Here is an 18,011-nt window from a genome sequence, read left to right as displayed (position 1 = left end):
TATATCAAGGCCACAACAAGAAAATTACAAAGCTGCATAACAGAGCACTGAATTACATTCATAATATTAGAAATTCTATGGAACTATTTAGGAGAATATTTGATCATAGCTTTGTGCCCATGGAATGAGCCTTCTTTGTGCAATGGGTGAATGACATCTTATTTATTCGGAAGGTATTGTTTATTGAGAAATTGGAGCTTTGTAATAGGCCCACTCTAGAATGCCCAAGAACTTTGGTTATGCTATTCAATGGTTTAAAAAACTAACTCCTGACCACAAATAATTTTTTAAAATAATTTTGTTATTTGTTAACTACAGCAAAAAATTTAATTATCAACCACTACTTCCTGAAATAAACTCATTTACATGAGTACAAAGTGTAAATTGTACAAGTTTTATAGCAAAATGATCTATATATAACAACATCTCAAAACTCAAATTAATTGATTAAAACCAAACAATCTGAATTATTAAGCTATTTTTAGGCTACATCAACAATTAGTTATCAATTAATTTGACTAGAGTATCAATGTATTTTGAACTACTTATTAATGTAGCCTAAAAATAACATGATAATTCGTTTTGCTTTGAGCAAAATTATCACTCTAGCTGTGCTGCTTTTGTGACTGATATCTTGCAATGTTCAGATGCAAACAAAGATTACTTGAAATATGTTTGTTTTCTGAAGATATAGCCTCAAATGAGATTACCTTTCACACCTCAGAAAAGGTAAATAGACAAAGTCTTATTTGGGGGATTGAGAACATATTAGTTTAAAAGAAAATATGGGAGTCCAAAAGTTAATGTTTGGTATGGATGCTTGCATAACAGTATTATTGGACTTTTTCTTTTACTGAGTCCACAATTATAAACTTTAAATGGAGCTTTCTGTAATACCAGTTGAAAGAGTTTCAGCCATGGATGGTGTTTCAACAAGGTGATATATCCCCACACTGGAGATTATTATAAATTTGTAAACTTTTATGGAGATTACAATACTTGTTTGTCATTTCCTACAACTTTTACCATTAGTTTATTAGGTACTGTACAATATACTAATGACTATACAGTGGAACCTCGCATAATGAGCAAAACAAATTTTTAAAAAATGACTAGCTTAACAAGTGAGGTTTTGCATAATGAGTGACAATGAGAGGGGATGTCCTGGATTGTGCGCATGCTCTATCAGTCTGTGTTTAGCACTCGTTCCACTAACATCTTAGTATCATTTGTGATCACATTTTTCCAAACTTCTGTTCACACATATTATGTATAAACATCAACAACCATAGCCTGTTATATAATAAACATGCCAAACTATATGTCAAATTCCAGGGCTACGTAAAGGCTATAATTAAATATTAGAAATTAATTAATTTGACTAGAGGCAAGGTCTATATAAGAAGGTCAGGACACGCGTACTGGAGCCGCCATTTTGGGCCTTTTTGAGTCGCATGTTTAAAACAAACTTGTACGAGCAGTCAGTTTTAAACGACGTTAATTAAACTAATTTATGCAATTTTAGTTTAATTAATGTCATATAAAACTGACTGCTCGTACAAGTTTGTTTTAAACATGTGACTCAAAAAGGCCCAAAATGGCGGCTCCAGTACGCGTGTCCTGACCTTCTTATATAGACCTTGACTAGAGGTAGGCAGTTATGCTGCCATCTTGTATTAAATTTAATGACTAATTCCAAATTAAATTTTAGAAACGTCTAAATTAAAAATTAATTATTTATAATTATTAAATTTAATATGAGATGACAGCATGAGATGGCTACCTCTAGTCAAATTAATTAATTTCTAATATTTAATTATAGCCTGTATATACCCCAAGAATTTGGCACATCATTTGGCATGTTTATCAGACATATTACCTGTGATTTTTTTGTTTTCTACAAATCAAATTTGCATTCCAGGTTCATTCATTCTGCGCTAGAAGAAAAGATGAAGATGATTCACGCTCCTTAACAATGTATATTGTATAATTGCTCTTTTTATCCATGCTCGAAAAACCGCAAACTTAACATGTTTAGGATCTGTAGAATTCCTTGGGATGATAACGGGTTGATAAACCGGTTTATGATATATACTCGTCCAGATCTCCCCTTCTCTGCATGTTATCGATATATCTAGGAGGTTAACATTATTCTCGCTTCCTTGGTCCAAATCCGATGTTAACCCATAAGGGTTATTGTTGGCCATGTTTATGAAATGCTGTGTTGTTGTCACCATTTTTCCACAAGATGAAAATGTCATCAACATATCTGGAATATACTATTATATCATTCCAAAAGATGGGTAGGATACTGCTTTCGAGCTGACGCAGTACTAATTCACAGAGTACAGCTGACATTGGGCTAACCATTGGGACGCCCCTTCCTTAAAGATATGTCTTTCCTTCAAAATCGAAGAACAGTGTGTGGCAAATCAAGTCAGCTAGTTCTAAAATGTGCTTGTGGTATTTCATTTCATTCTTGATGTTAGTAAATAGAAAGTCCCTCGATGCACAAAAACACGGTGGCAATTTTATTGAAGGGTATAAGTCTTTGTAATCCATCACTGTCATATACTCTTTGTCTTTAAGCGTAATGCTCTTCAGTTTCTGCACCAGTTGTATTGAGTTTTTTATGGAAAAAGGGTACTTCTGAATCTTATCTCGTATAAACTTGACTAGCTGCTTTTCAATGCTGGAAGTAGGTGCATTGCATTTTTCTACAACTGAGCGTAATTGAAAGCCCGATTTATGGGTTTTCCCAAGCGCAAAAAATTCTTGGTGTTCTTGGAGCTCGAATAATAGATTTCTCCCTATTTAACCCTTAGACAACTGGGGTCCTGATCTATTGTAGGCCTAATTGTTAAGCAAAAAGGCCAGGGTATCAATTGATCGATACCCTGTTAAAAATCGATTTTTATAAAATTTATTGACAACAGATGTCAGCACTTGATGGCAATGTCTTGTTTATTGTCTGTTTCACACATTTTTGTCCAGGTGGTGTTTTGTTGACCTAAAAAATTTTAATTATCACTTTTTTTTCTTAACTTTTCATTTTCTGATAATTTTTTACTCCATTTTTTAGCATATTCATGCAATAATATTCCTATAATAAGTTCATTTTGTGCTATAATAAGTTTATTCATGCTATAATACATCAATGTGTTATAAATATTCAAGTTGTGACCTTCAGTTCTGATATTTTATATATTTTTTTTTAATTTTTAATTTCTATTTTAATCAAAAATATCAGGAAATGTTACATCTATTGCTACTGGTAATCACATGTTTATTAGAAAAATATATAATCTCGTTCAATATGAAGTGAATAAAGTACATTAGTTCATTATATTAGTTGATAGCAGAATCAAGTTTTGATTTCAAACAAATGTTTGATATAATGTGCGATAATTTCACAACGAATAAACATACATGCCTAAGTGTTATATTGAATTGTACAGAACAATATTCTACATCATTCTGGCTCAGTGCCAATAAGAATGAAGTAACCGGACAATGTTAATTTTCACAAAAAGTAACAAATTTTCAAGTTTGAATGTCAGTTATGATATTTTTTTTTTCCCCTCATAAATTTCTCTAATAAAATTTATTGAAAAATATCATATTTAAAACTAAAGATATTAATAATAAATGTACGTGATTTTTTCATATGAATATAATGATAATTTGATTTTTGGTGAATTTTTAAACAAATATCACCTAACTGACCTTGACTGATCTATATTGCCCTCGATTGGTTTACAAAATAAATGTAAACAAGGGGCGGGGCAATCGGCAAGAAAAGGGTTAACAGATGCGCTAATGGAGTTAAGTGAATTTCTTGACCCTTTGCTATAAAGATTCTAAATAGCTTTCAGGTGCATTAAGACATTCTGTGTTCCTGATGTGCTCATGTAACTTCTGGTTGTAGGAATCTTGTTTGATAAGCACTATACCTTTGGATTTTACACTTTTTTGGATACTCAGCCTTTATGAGTACTACATCATTCGTTTGTAGCCATTCCCTTGCTTCTTTTATGCAGATGTGAAACTGTCTTGCATTCGTGTTAACTTTTTTCTCCCTTTCTGCACAGAATCTTGTTTGCCATCTGATGTAATCCTGACTAGTAGAATTCATACCCTTTATAATCAGTTCGATATTAGGAATAATGCTTTCCAGATGTACTGCTGGAGTAGGAGAGAAGAGAGGGCCATACTTCAAAGCCTCTAACAAGCAATGTGGTGGAGTAATATTATCCCAAGCAATTATAAACAAGGTCTTTCTTCTGCATGGCCTTAAATTCTGGCATCCGAATAACCAAGAAATTCACCTTAACTCCATTAGCGCATCTGTTAAAGATAGAGAAATCTATTATTCCAGCTCCAAGAACACCAAGAATTTTTTGCGCTTGGGAAAACCCATAAATCGGGCTTTCAATTACGCTCAGTTGTAGAAAAATGCAATGCACCTACTTCCAGCATTGAAAAGCAGCTAGTCAGGTTTATACGAGATAAGATTCAGAAGTACCCTTTTTCCATAAAAAACTCAATACAACTGGTGCAGAAACTGAAGAGCATTACGCTTAAAGACAAAGAGTATATGACAGTGATGGATTACAAAGACTTATACCCTTCAATAAAATTGCCACCGTGTTTTTGTGCATCGAGGGACTTTCTATTTACTAACATCAAGAATGAAATGAAATACCACAAGCACATTTTAGAACTAGCTGACTTGATTTGCCACACACTGTTCTTCAATTTTGAAGGAAAGACATATCTTTAAGGAAGGGGCGTCCCAATGGTTAGCCCAATGTCGACTGTACTCTGTGAATTAGTACTACGTCAGCTCGAAAGCAGTATCCTACCCATCTTTTGGAATGATATAATAGTATATTCCAGATATGTTGATGACATTTTCATCTTGTGGAAAAATGGTGACAACAACACAGCATTTCATAAACATGGCCAACAATAACCCTTATGGGTTAACATCGGATTTGGACCAAGGAAGCGAGAATAATGTTAACCTCCTAGATATATCGATAACGTGCAGAGAAGGGGAGATCTGGACGAGTATATATCATAAACCGGTTTATCAACCCGTTATCATCCCAAAGAATTCTACAGATCCTAACATGTTAAGTTTGCGGTTTTTCGAGCATGGATAAAAAGAGCTTACACCCATTGCACGAGTATATATGGTACTTATGAAGAATTAGATTACATATGGAAGACAGCAGTGCAACAAGGGTACCAGAGAAGAGAAGTCAAAGTGCTTATTACGAGGCTACAGAAATAAAACCGGCAACCTCGCGGAGCTGTGCAAAGAAAAAGTGTGGTACTTAATTATTTTCCATTTCTAAACAAAAGTTAGGAAGGTTGCTAGCAATAGTAATCTACTAATAATATATCGGTGCAATCCAACTGTGTACAGATTGTTAAGAAATGATAAAAGAAGGGATAAATGAAGTAACCTGACAGGGGTATATTCTATACCTATAAAAGACCATAGGTTTAACTCTGACCTTGTGTATATTGGGGCAACTATTCAAAGCTTGAAACAAAAGATAAATGAGCACAAATACTCTGTGAATAGGAGCATTGATAATACGGTCCTCGCAGCGTTTGCCAAACAACAGGATGTCACCGTATTCTGGGATCAAGCGGCAATCATTAAAGCTACAAGATCTATGCAAGCAGTGAGGCATCTTGAAAAAACGGAGATACACAAAGCACATATAACCACGGAATGCATTAATCATAGGGATGCTGATGGTTTGTCCACTGCTTGGAAGTCCTTTTATAATAAAATAATATACGTATCCTCATGGATGGCACTATTATTTATTTATCAGTGGCGTGCCGTGACATTTGATGATAGGGAAGCTGTGTTTCTGTAAGAAGCCGACTTTCGGGGGCAATCAATTAATTGCACGTCAGGGCCCGTTCGTATTCGTTTGTTCGATAAGCCAGTAAAAACCGTATACTTCTTTAAATGTATTTTTAATAGATTATCCAACGTACTTAATAAATAAGAAAGTTCAATATAATTACCTCCGTTATTAGATTCAATAAATTCCCTACGCCCTCTAAATGCCAATTCTCGCTCGAGAAAAAACATATAACGTCTATTAATTTAGACATATCTATTAATCGTAATTATCTCGTTATAATTTTCAATATTTATTTTATATTGTCTACCAAAGTTAAATTCTATTCCGCTTTGATTTCCAAATTGCTTCAATTTTACGAAAGAATCGTCATTCGTCATAAATTTTATCGTCAAAATGTCGAAATTTTTTGTTGACGTATTTATATTTAATTTAGGCATTTGTCTTTCTCTTTTAATAATGTTTTCTTTTTCATTATATGGTCTTGAGCCAAAACTTTTTTTAAAATAAATTTTTGAATCACTAGCCACGATATAAGGGCTAAAATTAAAATTATAAAAAAAAACTTACTTGGTAAAACAAAATGTGTGACGAATATACATACCTAGTACAAAAAATTCTTCAATTGTATGAATATACTTTTAATGAAACTTATAATTAAATATAACTTTGTGAATAAACATACATAAAAATAACAAAATATTCTTTACTTTTTAAATCTTAAAACAATCCACTTAGTGAAATAGCTCCCTACGAGTGGCTAATGAATGGAATCAGAGACGGTCCAGGTAGGTGTGTCCGTGTCAAATCCCGAGGGTGCCGATACCGGTCAATGTCAAATGCCTCTTTTGTCGTGTCACTAGTATATATCAAAGGACGCGACGGGGTTGTTGTAGATTTTAAACGTTTCTCACCATAGCTGTAAAAATCTAAATATGTTAAACTTAACAGATTGTCCGTCGTTCGTTTTCTAACTAATTCGTTTTAGGACCGAGTGTTCGCGGAAATTTCCAAAATTTACAACTTTTCGGTCACTCTCATTGAACTGGAGAAATTTCTGTCTTTATTACATCTAATATTACGAAGAGATCAGACCCCACTGTACTCGGCAAGAGATTGGTTGGGTTAAGCTTCTGTTTAAGTAAAATTTCGGCTCTTTCATCAGGGTTTTATTTATGTTTCTAATTCCCTAATCGCTTAATTATTTAACTACTTCTTAAATAGAAATAAGTCGAAACCGGTTACTTTGTACTCGAATATCTGTAGTCTTGGGAAAGAAGTGGAAAGAAATTTTTATCACAACCGATACATAAATCGTAAATTTAAGGAAAATAAATTCTAGAGCTTTTTTTGTACCATTGTACGTCTCATTCATTAAATTTGGTTGTAAATGATGCAGCCAAAGTAACAGTTAATTTTTTATCACTGTACTAGAATTGTACACGTTTTTTCTGCATCCCCTTACAGATGGGACATACTAAATCGTAATATCACCGGTTTAACATTGAAATCCGTAAGTAATATAAAATGGGAGAGCGGAATAAACGCGGAATAAATGTATCAAATATTTTAATGGATTTTTTTAAAACTCCTGTCAACTATACAGAACTATCATAAAAACATGCCAGTAAATTCCTATTGGTTGGGTTAAGTTATAAATATAGTCTACAGTGGGCAACCTTTTTTATAACATGAACCAGAATAAATTTTACGTTTTTTTCCCGCGGACCGTAGTAGTTAATTGACGCTTACTTGTGACTTGTAATTTTTTTAGTCTGCAAATATGAAATAAATAAATAAAAAGTTAATTACTACATTTATTTCTCTTATCGTTTTCAAAAATTACAAAGAATTGGAAAAATAACTATTAATTAGTTATTTTTCCAATTTAATAATCTATTAAAGATCTCGCGGGCTGGATAGAAACTTTTCGCGAGCCGTAGCTGGCCCGCGGGTTGCCTGCCGTTGATCTAGTTTGCTCATGATTCACATAATCAGGCGAGGGTGGCCAAATATCTAGTAGGCGGCTAACAGCCCACAACCGCTCCGGGATATAAAGTCAGACTCTTTACGCATGTGTCGCTTCTACCAGCTAACCTGTGACGTTAGTGCTCTGTAAAGCGCATGCGCCAATGCCTATAATCTGGCTGCTTGGAAGTTGACAGGCAGGTGGCTAAGAGCCCACAACCGCGCCGGGATATAAAGTAGGACTCTTTATGCGTGTGTCACTTCTACCAGCTAAACCGGGTGAGGTTGGTACTCTGTAAACCGCATGTGACAATGCCTATATAATCTGGCTGACTGGAAACTGACCCGGTTTCGACACTCCTTCCGCCACCGAATCATTCGAATATACAATAGCAATCTTATCGTTTTTTTCACATGTAGTATAGAAATTTGTAAAAGATACATAATGCAGTTATAATAAAATATTAATTTTAATTAATGCAAAGTACGTTAAAATATGAAAATTTATATTTTATAAAATACAAGGGAAGGTCATTGGAAGGTTGAATCTGCGCTTCCATCGTTTCCAATGACGGCACGCCACGGTTATTTATTTTATGTTTATATTTTTTGTTCGTATTTTTTGTTTATTTTATAAGTTTTTGTACTTTGGATACCTGCAAGCTCATTACCGTTAACCTGCACAACCGCGGTTTGAGTTTATTTTTGTATTTCATAAATTCAAATGCTTTGTTCTTTTCAATGTTGGAATAACTGATGAAGACTGCTTAGATCGGTTAAAAATGTTAATTATCGAATTAAATAGTTTGCTAGACCACTGAAAGGTGTTATTTATATTATTTTATATAATTTATTTAGTTCCAGTAAGAGTTTATTTAATAAGAGTTTATTTATTTAATAATTCATTAACCATAGCTGCAGAAAAGCAATCCTAATTTACCTTGGACTTAACAAATGCTTTTTTTGGCAGCAGACATTCCTTTTCACAAACTAAATAATCTTACATTCTATCAATTTCTGGAGAAATACACCCAAAAAACATACCTGACAAATCAACAATTAGGAAATCTTATCTATTGAAATGCTATGAAGACATGTTAAAGGCATGATTTACACTGGATGCAAAAACAAAGAGTAAACAGAGCAAACAAGGCAAGTGAAATGAATTTTATTCACACTGCAAGCAGTGGTAAGCATGGTTGTGAATTATAGTTTCACACTTTTACCAGTAGATGGCATTTTAAAAATTCAATACATACTGCAGTTGCAATGTTAATTTCCTTATTTTTGTTTACTGTGTTGTATAGGCTTATCAAAATTGAATTATATAACATCCAATAATTAAAGTATAACAGAATTATATTTTAATTATTGGATACTTTTTACTTTTTCGGCTGTTATAACAGCTGGGAAAAGAACAAAATCATAAAGTGTGGTGCCATCAGTTAAAAACAAAAAGGCAGAATCATATTTTTTAGAAATTTTTGTACATGTATGTTAAATATAATCTAATACATTCTGTAATTTCTTACATAATTTTTTTGCCAGTTTGTTTAATAGAGAGGTTGAGACGCAAATTCAAATGTTAAACTTGTATGGCAAGCAGAAGTACACATTTGATGTTTGAAGTCCAATTAAAATATGTTGAGGCACATGTTCACATCATCACGTGACTCAGTGAACGTTGCACATTGACTCATGGGAAATAAGTTGAAAAAATGGTGGAAACATTTGGCATGGAGGATTATCAGCAAAGGTAAATATACAAATTAAACTGTTTAAAAGTATTTATAGAATGTTTAATAACACTAAATAATTATTTTTTTTATTATAATTAGTGTCGTGTTTCCTCCGAGAAACATTAGGAAAGTTCCAATGTGTTTTTCCTATTATCACGACATACTTCTGTTGAGAGAAGTAGTGGCTGTAAATCCCTACGCGTATGAAAATCCGAAAAGTGCTTGGAAAAGTATATCCGAAAATTTACAGATGTATTACACTGTTGACGGTAGCTGATGCCAGGAAAGAACAACTTTACTTCTACAGTATTATGACAAGGTAGAAGACGGCCATCATGCCTCCTGTTACAAAAGTATAGAAACACCACAAATTTTGTGATTTTTCAAAATTTATTTAAATTTTCTATTAGAAAACATTTTTATACGTTTTAAGACAATTACAAAAATATCATTTTCAAGCTTTTTACCTTTTAATAAATATAATAGAAGTTATCACTTTTTACTTGTTACCAAAGTATAGATACACTTTCTAAAATTACATAAAAATAAATTTTAAATATATTTTAAACACTTTAAATATTTGGTTTCACCCCCTTTGGCTACAATTACTTGAAAAATTCTGTTAGGCATGGAGTTTATTACTTTTTTAATTGTTCATTCTTAATTTCATCCCATGTATCCATTAATCCATTAGATCACAAACTGCCGTAAATAATTGGGCTATAAACAATTAAAGATTATAAATAAATTTGGCACTACAGGTAGATTGAGTTTTTACATTTACAGTAGATTTTTACATTTAGCCTGATTATTTACAGCAGTTGGTGATGTAATGGATTAATATTATCGGGTTTAATGATTGTTTAGTTGCATGTATCCATTACTGCAATTTTCAACTGATTTACAGATTCATATTGTTTCCCATTTTGATAAACAATGGCTGCTGAAATCCCCCATAAATTTTCAATGGGATTTAAATCTGAACTACATGAAGGCCAGTCAATATTACATCAATATTTTCTTTTTTAAACCAATTTTTTGTTGACATTGAGACATGAATGGGAGCATTATCTTGTTGAAACTACCATTTATGACCACCAATGAATGCACCAAATGTAATCATATTTTTGTCAACAAATACTAAATTAGTTTTACCTTCCTATCCATCCTACTTACCTCTAAAACTACATCAAATCATTACAGACCCAGCTCCTCGTTGCTGGCTTATTTTAACTCTGCTTTCTCTTCTTAAATCATGCCAATAATATGAAAACCCATCAGGGCCATATAAATTAAACTTCTCATCACTAAACATTATTTCTTGCCATTCTTCAGTCCATCCCATCTTGTCTTTAGCCCAATTTAAATGCATTGATATGTGTTTGGCAGCTAAAGGTGGTTTCAACTTCATTTTTAAATATTTTACATTGACATAGTTTTTTAAAGTTCTCCAAACAGTTGCATGAGATACATCTATTAGTATTTCAGCAGCAGCTTGCCTTGTTGACATGATTTTTTTTTATTTATAAGCTTCAAAACTTCTCTCTCATTCCTGGATGTTAAACATTAACCAACATGAATATGTTGAATATATAAAAAATGAATATTTGTGGAAAAAAATTTATGCTGCTTTATGAAATGTAGAAAACCTGATAAAATAATTAAAATGATGATAAAAAATAATTAATATTTCCAGTAATAGTTTCAAAATAAATTTTTAAAAAACAAAATTTATGGTGTTCTTATACTTTTGTAACAGACTGTAGACTACAACCTACCCTATTTTTAGAAGTATAAATAAAGAGGTTGAGGTGCACATATCAGTGCAAAACGTGAACGGCAGATGGTCCGAGCACTGCCATCTGGTAATTCTATACGGTTGATAATGGCAAGTATACAATCGGTTAAACTTCTTCATTTTTTTTGTGTTTGGGGTTAAAATTATGACCTATTTTATTAAAATAACGATTATTTAAGCATTTACGAATAACATTGTAAACAGACAATTTTAATCCAGAAATTATTTAATTATTCAATTTTTAAGCAAGTGATGTGAAGTGTCCATAAAATTTTTATAGCTGGGTTCATAAAATAGCTTATCATAGTTTTCTTTTCAGAATGATCAAGCCAGTTTGCAAAGATCTGGAACAGAAGAGGAATTTACAGAACATAATCAACTTCTACAAGAAATAAGAGTTAAAATATGAGGCCCAAATAACATGTGAGAAATCACCACCACAAGCCATTGCTGGGCAGCAAGTCAGGGATGCAGCAATGACACCTTTAAGGGTATTATCTCCTGAGTTTCCATTGGTAAATATAAAAACTTAAAAATTCTTTATATTATAATTATTACAAGAATTGTATAATAATTATACATTTCTAATTACTTTTAAATGAAGATACCAATGTCACAAAAAAAAAAAAAACAAAACTTTCTTGTCTCATACAAAGCAAGAAAGACCAAGAGCATCAGTTGAACCAAGAAGAATTAGATTTAAATAAAGAATGATTGAAACTGGAACAAGAAAAATTAGATTTGGAAAAAGCAAAATTTGATTTAGAGAGAAGAGAGAGAGAGAAGCAAGACTGAAGCAGGATGGAGAGGAAAGAAGAGTGTTATTAGAAATACTTTTGAAAACTTTGAATAAAAACTGAAGAAACATTTTTATAAAATTGAAAAAATTCTTTTATTTATTTATTGATTACATTCTAAGGATTTGTCTAATTTGGGGGATAAACAATTAAAATAATCTGATGTTGCACTACCATGTAAGCATGTTTGACAGTTTGTAAGTAGTCCACCAACAATATACAGTTTACCAACAGGCTAAAGATACAATTTCAATTTTTTTTTTAAATCTAGAAAAGCAAATATCTGAATTATTTTTCCAAATACCCATTCCACACACTCTATCGCCTGGATGTAGACATGATAGAGTTCTGACTGGTGTTCTAATTGAATTTAATTTAAATTGCATTCATTCAGGAGTTATTAGTTACCTGAAGAAGAACCTGAAGTTCGAAAACGTTCATAATGGTCTGTTTATTAGAATATGCACACTGGTAACAGACTAAGTGGTATGTTTGTTTACTTTACTCTGGTGTAGTATCTCTGTTGTTTCATAATTTGTTCATGTAAAGCTGGACAATTGGAAACCTTTTTTGCCAATTCTTAACAGTCAAATCCACTCTCTGTCAATTACACTTATGAGTTTCTCCGAATTCTAATTTCCAAATAATCACCTGTTTTCATGTGGGAATGGATTATTATGGGCTCCCATGTGATTTTGAAATTTCAATTTGGAATTCAATTCAAAAGCTTTCCTTTTCTTATTGCTATTCATCTTTACTCCTAACAATACACAAGAACAATTGAAATAACCTAGATAAAATACTTTCATTTTTAAACACCACAGGATAAGCATCCGGTAAAAATTGCAAATACATGGTTCAGAAAAATTATTGCAAAAAGGCAAAGAATCCTTTGCTTGCATGTATAGGACGACCTAGGTTTTTGAAGCAGTAAAAAATGAATAAAAACCTTGTCTTATATGTGAGTAAATATGGTATTCCTAATAGGCAGGTATACTAAAAATTCTGAATACAATGAGCCTCTAGAAGCATTCTTATAGCATGCTGAGATAACAATTTTAAGACACTAATGGCAATACCTGGCATGTGATTGGACCACAACTGAAATCATTTACACACCTGTCTGAGATATAGCTGTATGCAGGATTCTGCAGTAATCAGAAAGTTCTATCTGGGTACATAACTTTTTTGTTAATGAGTATATATATTCTTTGATTCCTTTCTCCAATTTTCTTGGTATACAAGTTATGTATTTGGTGTTTAGTTCAAAATTTCCATATCTTACTGATATTACATATACCCACATTTAAACTCTCAAAAGCTGGAACAATTGATTAAAAACACTGCACGCCACTCATACTCCAGCACACAAAATTTAATGGAAGCACCAATTTTTAAGGGGCCTTCATCCAGTGAGAGCCCACATTTGTTTTTATATTGATTTTACCTTTATCATTTCTAAAATATCATTTATCATAAGGTTTCAGCAAAATGTTAAACAGAAGTTTCCTTCTTTGCTTACACTTCTGTATATCATTTCAATTAAAAAAGCTCTATTCATTTAAATACTGTACAACAGAAAACTCCAACTTTAAAATTAGGAAATTATCTAAACTACTTTGTTGAATGGATCTTGAAGTTCTTAAGAATAACTATGAACTATATTAATTACATAAATATACAGGAATACCAACAAAGCAGTTTAATGTTAAATATTTAAATTTATAATTTATTCCAATATATTTGAATGTATGTTCTACTTTAGTTATTAAATAAATCTGATGATAATCTATATTTAGACTGAAAGATCTAGTCAAGTATAATATCTTTCTAGTAGTCTAAAGATTGGTCATTTTATTATAACTTCGAAAGAGTACTGAGCAGAAAAATACTCAATGACTCTGAAACTTAAGTTGTTGAATATCTATAACTAGCAATACTCTCAACACTTAAAAAATCCAGCACAAATTTAACAGAATTTATTGAAGGAGCATGAGGCAGCTATCAAAAGATACAGTACTGTCAACAATTCTTCTGATAACAAAGTACAAGTCCAACTTGACAATGCTTACTTCATTCATCAAATTAGTGACAAGACATATCAAAAGCTTTAGAAAAACTAGAAATATATAAAGACACTCAAAGAAACACATTCATAAATTTTAAAGACAATAATACTCTATCTCAAGCCTAGAGATTATTCTTTGAAGTCTTATAATTGATTTTTCCTTCATAGAAACTTGTGGTAATGTTACAGGTCTTGTCAATCAGATTCATATTCTAATTTTAAAATGTTTATATTCAAATTACTATTTCTTTTTAGACCATTCCAGAACCTGATGACGAATACTGAATGTAGTTGAAAGTTTGTTCATCAATAGATTACATTAAATTTGTGCTAGATTTTATAGGTGTTGAGTGTATTGTTTATTATTGCATCTAATCTTATTTCATTATGAGGAATTTGTCATAAAGTGATATGACCATATAAGCTAATCATGATGCAATGATCATCTGTAGGCATATACACTGAACTCATTATCTGTGTATATGTGTACATAGAAAACCAGAAAACACAGATAATCCAAAATAGCTCTCTAAACTATAAAAAACTATTCAGAGGTTTTAAATGAACTACAGTATATATCAACTCCATTATAACATGCTGTAGGTGTGAGTTTCAAGTTTTGTAAGCTGAAACGTATATCTAGTCAATAAACAAAATGTAATTTCTTCTATTTTCAAAAATATCATTTAGAAACTTAAATTTTACATTTCTATGTATAATTCTTATACTTATTTCCAAATTACTATATTTTAATTTTAGGATTACTAGAATATTTTTTCAAATCTGCTATTTATAGCACAAACTTTGCCTGCTGCAAAATAATATACCAGGGCCAATGATTCACCTCACTTCTGTTTCTTAGAATTAACAGTTGAGGGAGGAAAGGAAAGCTAAATGTTGCTTATGATTCTCTGTCATTTTACAGTAATTCCAATATTTTGACAATGCATGGACAATGCATGAATATTTGACACCACGGATAATCAGGAGTTTGGTACACATATTTTAAAGACATTCATTATATTTTATTTTTTTTACTACTGAACTATCTTCAGGGCAAAGAAACAAGTTAAAATTATAGCTCTGAATGAGGTCGTTAGGACCTTATCAGAGCTGTAGACCATGCCCACAGGGGTGAAAAAATGTCAAAGGAACCAATGGTCTACATGTAACTCTTCACGAAATATAGCCTCCTGAAAACAGCCTATCTAAAATTTTGAAGACCTTCAAAAATAGAATAAAATTTAAAAGTGAGAAAATCTATAACTATTTGTCAAAACAGCTGTTTTCCATTTTACTAGAGATAGCTAAAAGCTCATAAAATACAAGGAACACCATTGCACAAACTACTTCCAGGAAGTGATTGGGATCATGTTGCACACTCTTTTAAGCCTATCAACCATTTAACAAGTAGCCTGAACCCATCACTAGGCTATATATTGCAAACATGTAGACTATCAAATCCTTTGACATTTTTCCCTGTGGGCATGGTCTACAGCGCTGATAAGGTTCCAACTGCCTCACTCATAGCTGCAATTTTACCACAAACAGGGAGTCCAAAAGTGCTCAGATGGAAAGTATGTTGAAGATTCCTCCAATAGGTTTTTAGGTTAATGTTAGGCCTACCTATGGTAGTGAACATGGCGGCTTGTCTCTGAAACAGTGGGGATGCACGTTCTAACCTAACCTAACCTATTCTAATAAATTAACCCTATTCTAATAATTTGGTTGGCAATAATTATGGTAATTTATTAGAATAAGTTAGGTTAGGTTAGAACGTGCGTCCCCACTGTTTCAAAGACGAGCAGTCATGTTTGCTACCATAAGTAACATTAACCGGTTTTTATATAATGTAATAAGAATTTCAAATGTTTCTGAATTTTCTCTCTCTCGCTTACTGAAGAAAACGAAGGTTCAGAACTTGGTAAAAGTGTTTTATTTCTATTCTACAACATATTATCTGTTATGCATATCAAACCATCAACCATTGAGGATTCACATTTTCTGCATAGATAAAGTAATAGATCTTTGTTAATATCTCATATTTTATCATTCTAACCTTCAATACATATTACACCAATATGTATTGAATGACAAGTATTAAGAATATTGAAAACATGTTGATTTGAAAGCTGCAAGTTTATATCAAAAAGAATATAAGAAAATTCACATTATATTCTAAAATTAATAATGTCAAGAAATTTTTGGGTGCTATAATGTTTAATAAATGTAAATGAAATATAAAACAGATTAAGTTTTTATTCTATTTGATTAATGAGATAATGTTTGAGACTTACTTCTTCGTATTCTTCTTGGTTGTTTACTTTATTTTCGATTTGTTTAGACGAGAGATCATCAACAACCTCACGAGAACATGCAACAATATGAATGATGATAAAGAAAATTATATATTTCATATTACAAATCAAACGATAACACTAAAGTCAATGGTAAAATTACATCATATCACTAGTCATAAGACTTTCAATCAAGTTTCAAGACAGAAATCTTCTAACATCTACAAATGAAAGAAAACCAGCATTATTATCTCAAAGAAAGAAGTAACGACATCCATGACGTCACTTCTGTTAACTGTTAACATCACACTTCGCCATTTTCAATTGTTTTACTCTATAATTTCAAGTAATAATAAAGTATTGTTATTCTAATTTCAATTTTCATTAAAATTATATTTTATTAATACAATAAAAGTTATATAAAATACGAAAAGTTTATTTTTATTATTCAAACAATTTCATGTGTGTATTGTATTCTTTCTTTATTATTACACTCTCTGCCCTATAAGTACTAAAAACAAAGGGACGGTCGGATGGCCGAGCGGTCAAGGTTGTAGGATACCGCTCTGCGGAGACCCGGGATCGAATCCTAACGGGTCGAATAATCCCCAAGAATTTTTCAGGGGTGGTCCGTTTGGATATGTCGGGTACCGTCCCTCACCACCCGGTCGCCCCATTGTGGGCCTGGCCGAACCCATAATGGCCTACTAAAGAAGGCCCTCTTAGTGCCCACAGGGAGGAAAGAGTTTTAAAAAAGCATTAAAAAAGGCTTTGAATCATGAGTTAGGGTGCAACTATGCAGACGCGAATTTAAAGCGAGCGAGAAGTTGCGAGCGATTTAGTTTTCGCAAAGGAAAACCATGCACAAGCGAAAAGCGAGAAATAACGCTGGAAAGAGCGAATTTCTGGTTCTCGCACATATCTAACAGGTTTTGATATTTATCGCGTCTCGCCTCTTCTCGCCACATATTCTCGCTCGCTCGGAAAATTCGCTCGCTCGCGTCTGCATAGTCGCACCCTTATCCTAGGCCCACAAAGTGGTTGCTGGATGGTAAGAGACGGAACCCGACATATCCGGCCCAAACGGCTTACGAAAAATTCCTAATGCCTTGTTGGGATTCGTTTCCTGGTCCCCCTGAGCAATATGACCCGGGCCTATAACACCTCGGCCTTCCGGCATATACTGTATAATTGTATAATAAGAATTTTGGTTGATTTGGCTACTGAAATTTCCCTATTACTACGAAACTTCTTGTTTAGACTATTAAAGCAATTTTAAGCAATTATTATGCAAACGTCTCAACAACGATTAATTTTGTTTGAATTAAAATATAAAATTTTAAATTCCAACGTACCAACTACAGAGTATGAATTACAAAACATTCTTTATAAATAAGACCCCGATGGTTTAATATATACAGTGCGGACAAAAGTATAAAGTTGTAAAAAGCGT

General features: G+C 32.4%; 1 protein-coding gene across 1 annotated transcript in view; it reads right to left on the bottom strand.

Annotated features, from left to right (window-relative positions):
* The window catches only part of LOC136986746 (putative divalent cation/proton antiporter TMEM165), a 46,519-nt gene extending 29,661 nt beyond the window's left edge, over positions 1-16,858 (bottom strand). The window contains exon 1 of the mRNA XM_067284354.1: positions 16,559-16,858. Within this exon, the coding sequence (XP_067140455.1) occupies positions 16,559-16,678 (120 nt within the window). The 5' untranslated portion in view covers positions 16,679-16,858. The remainder of the gene's footprint in view (positions 1-16,558) is intronic.
* Positions 16,859-18,011: the final 1,153 nt, after the last annotated feature.

The sequence above is a fragment of the Centruroides vittatus genome, unplaced genomic scaffold, assembly GCF_030686945.1.
Source record: "Centruroides vittatus isolate TY-2023 unplaced genomic scaffold, ASM3068694v2 scaffold_1167, whole genome shotgun sequence".
Lineage (NCBI taxonomy): Eukaryota > Metazoa > Arthropoda > Arachnida > Scorpiones > Buthidae > Centruroides > Centruroides vittatus.
This window is presented reverse-complemented; position numbering and strand designations above follow the sequence as displayed.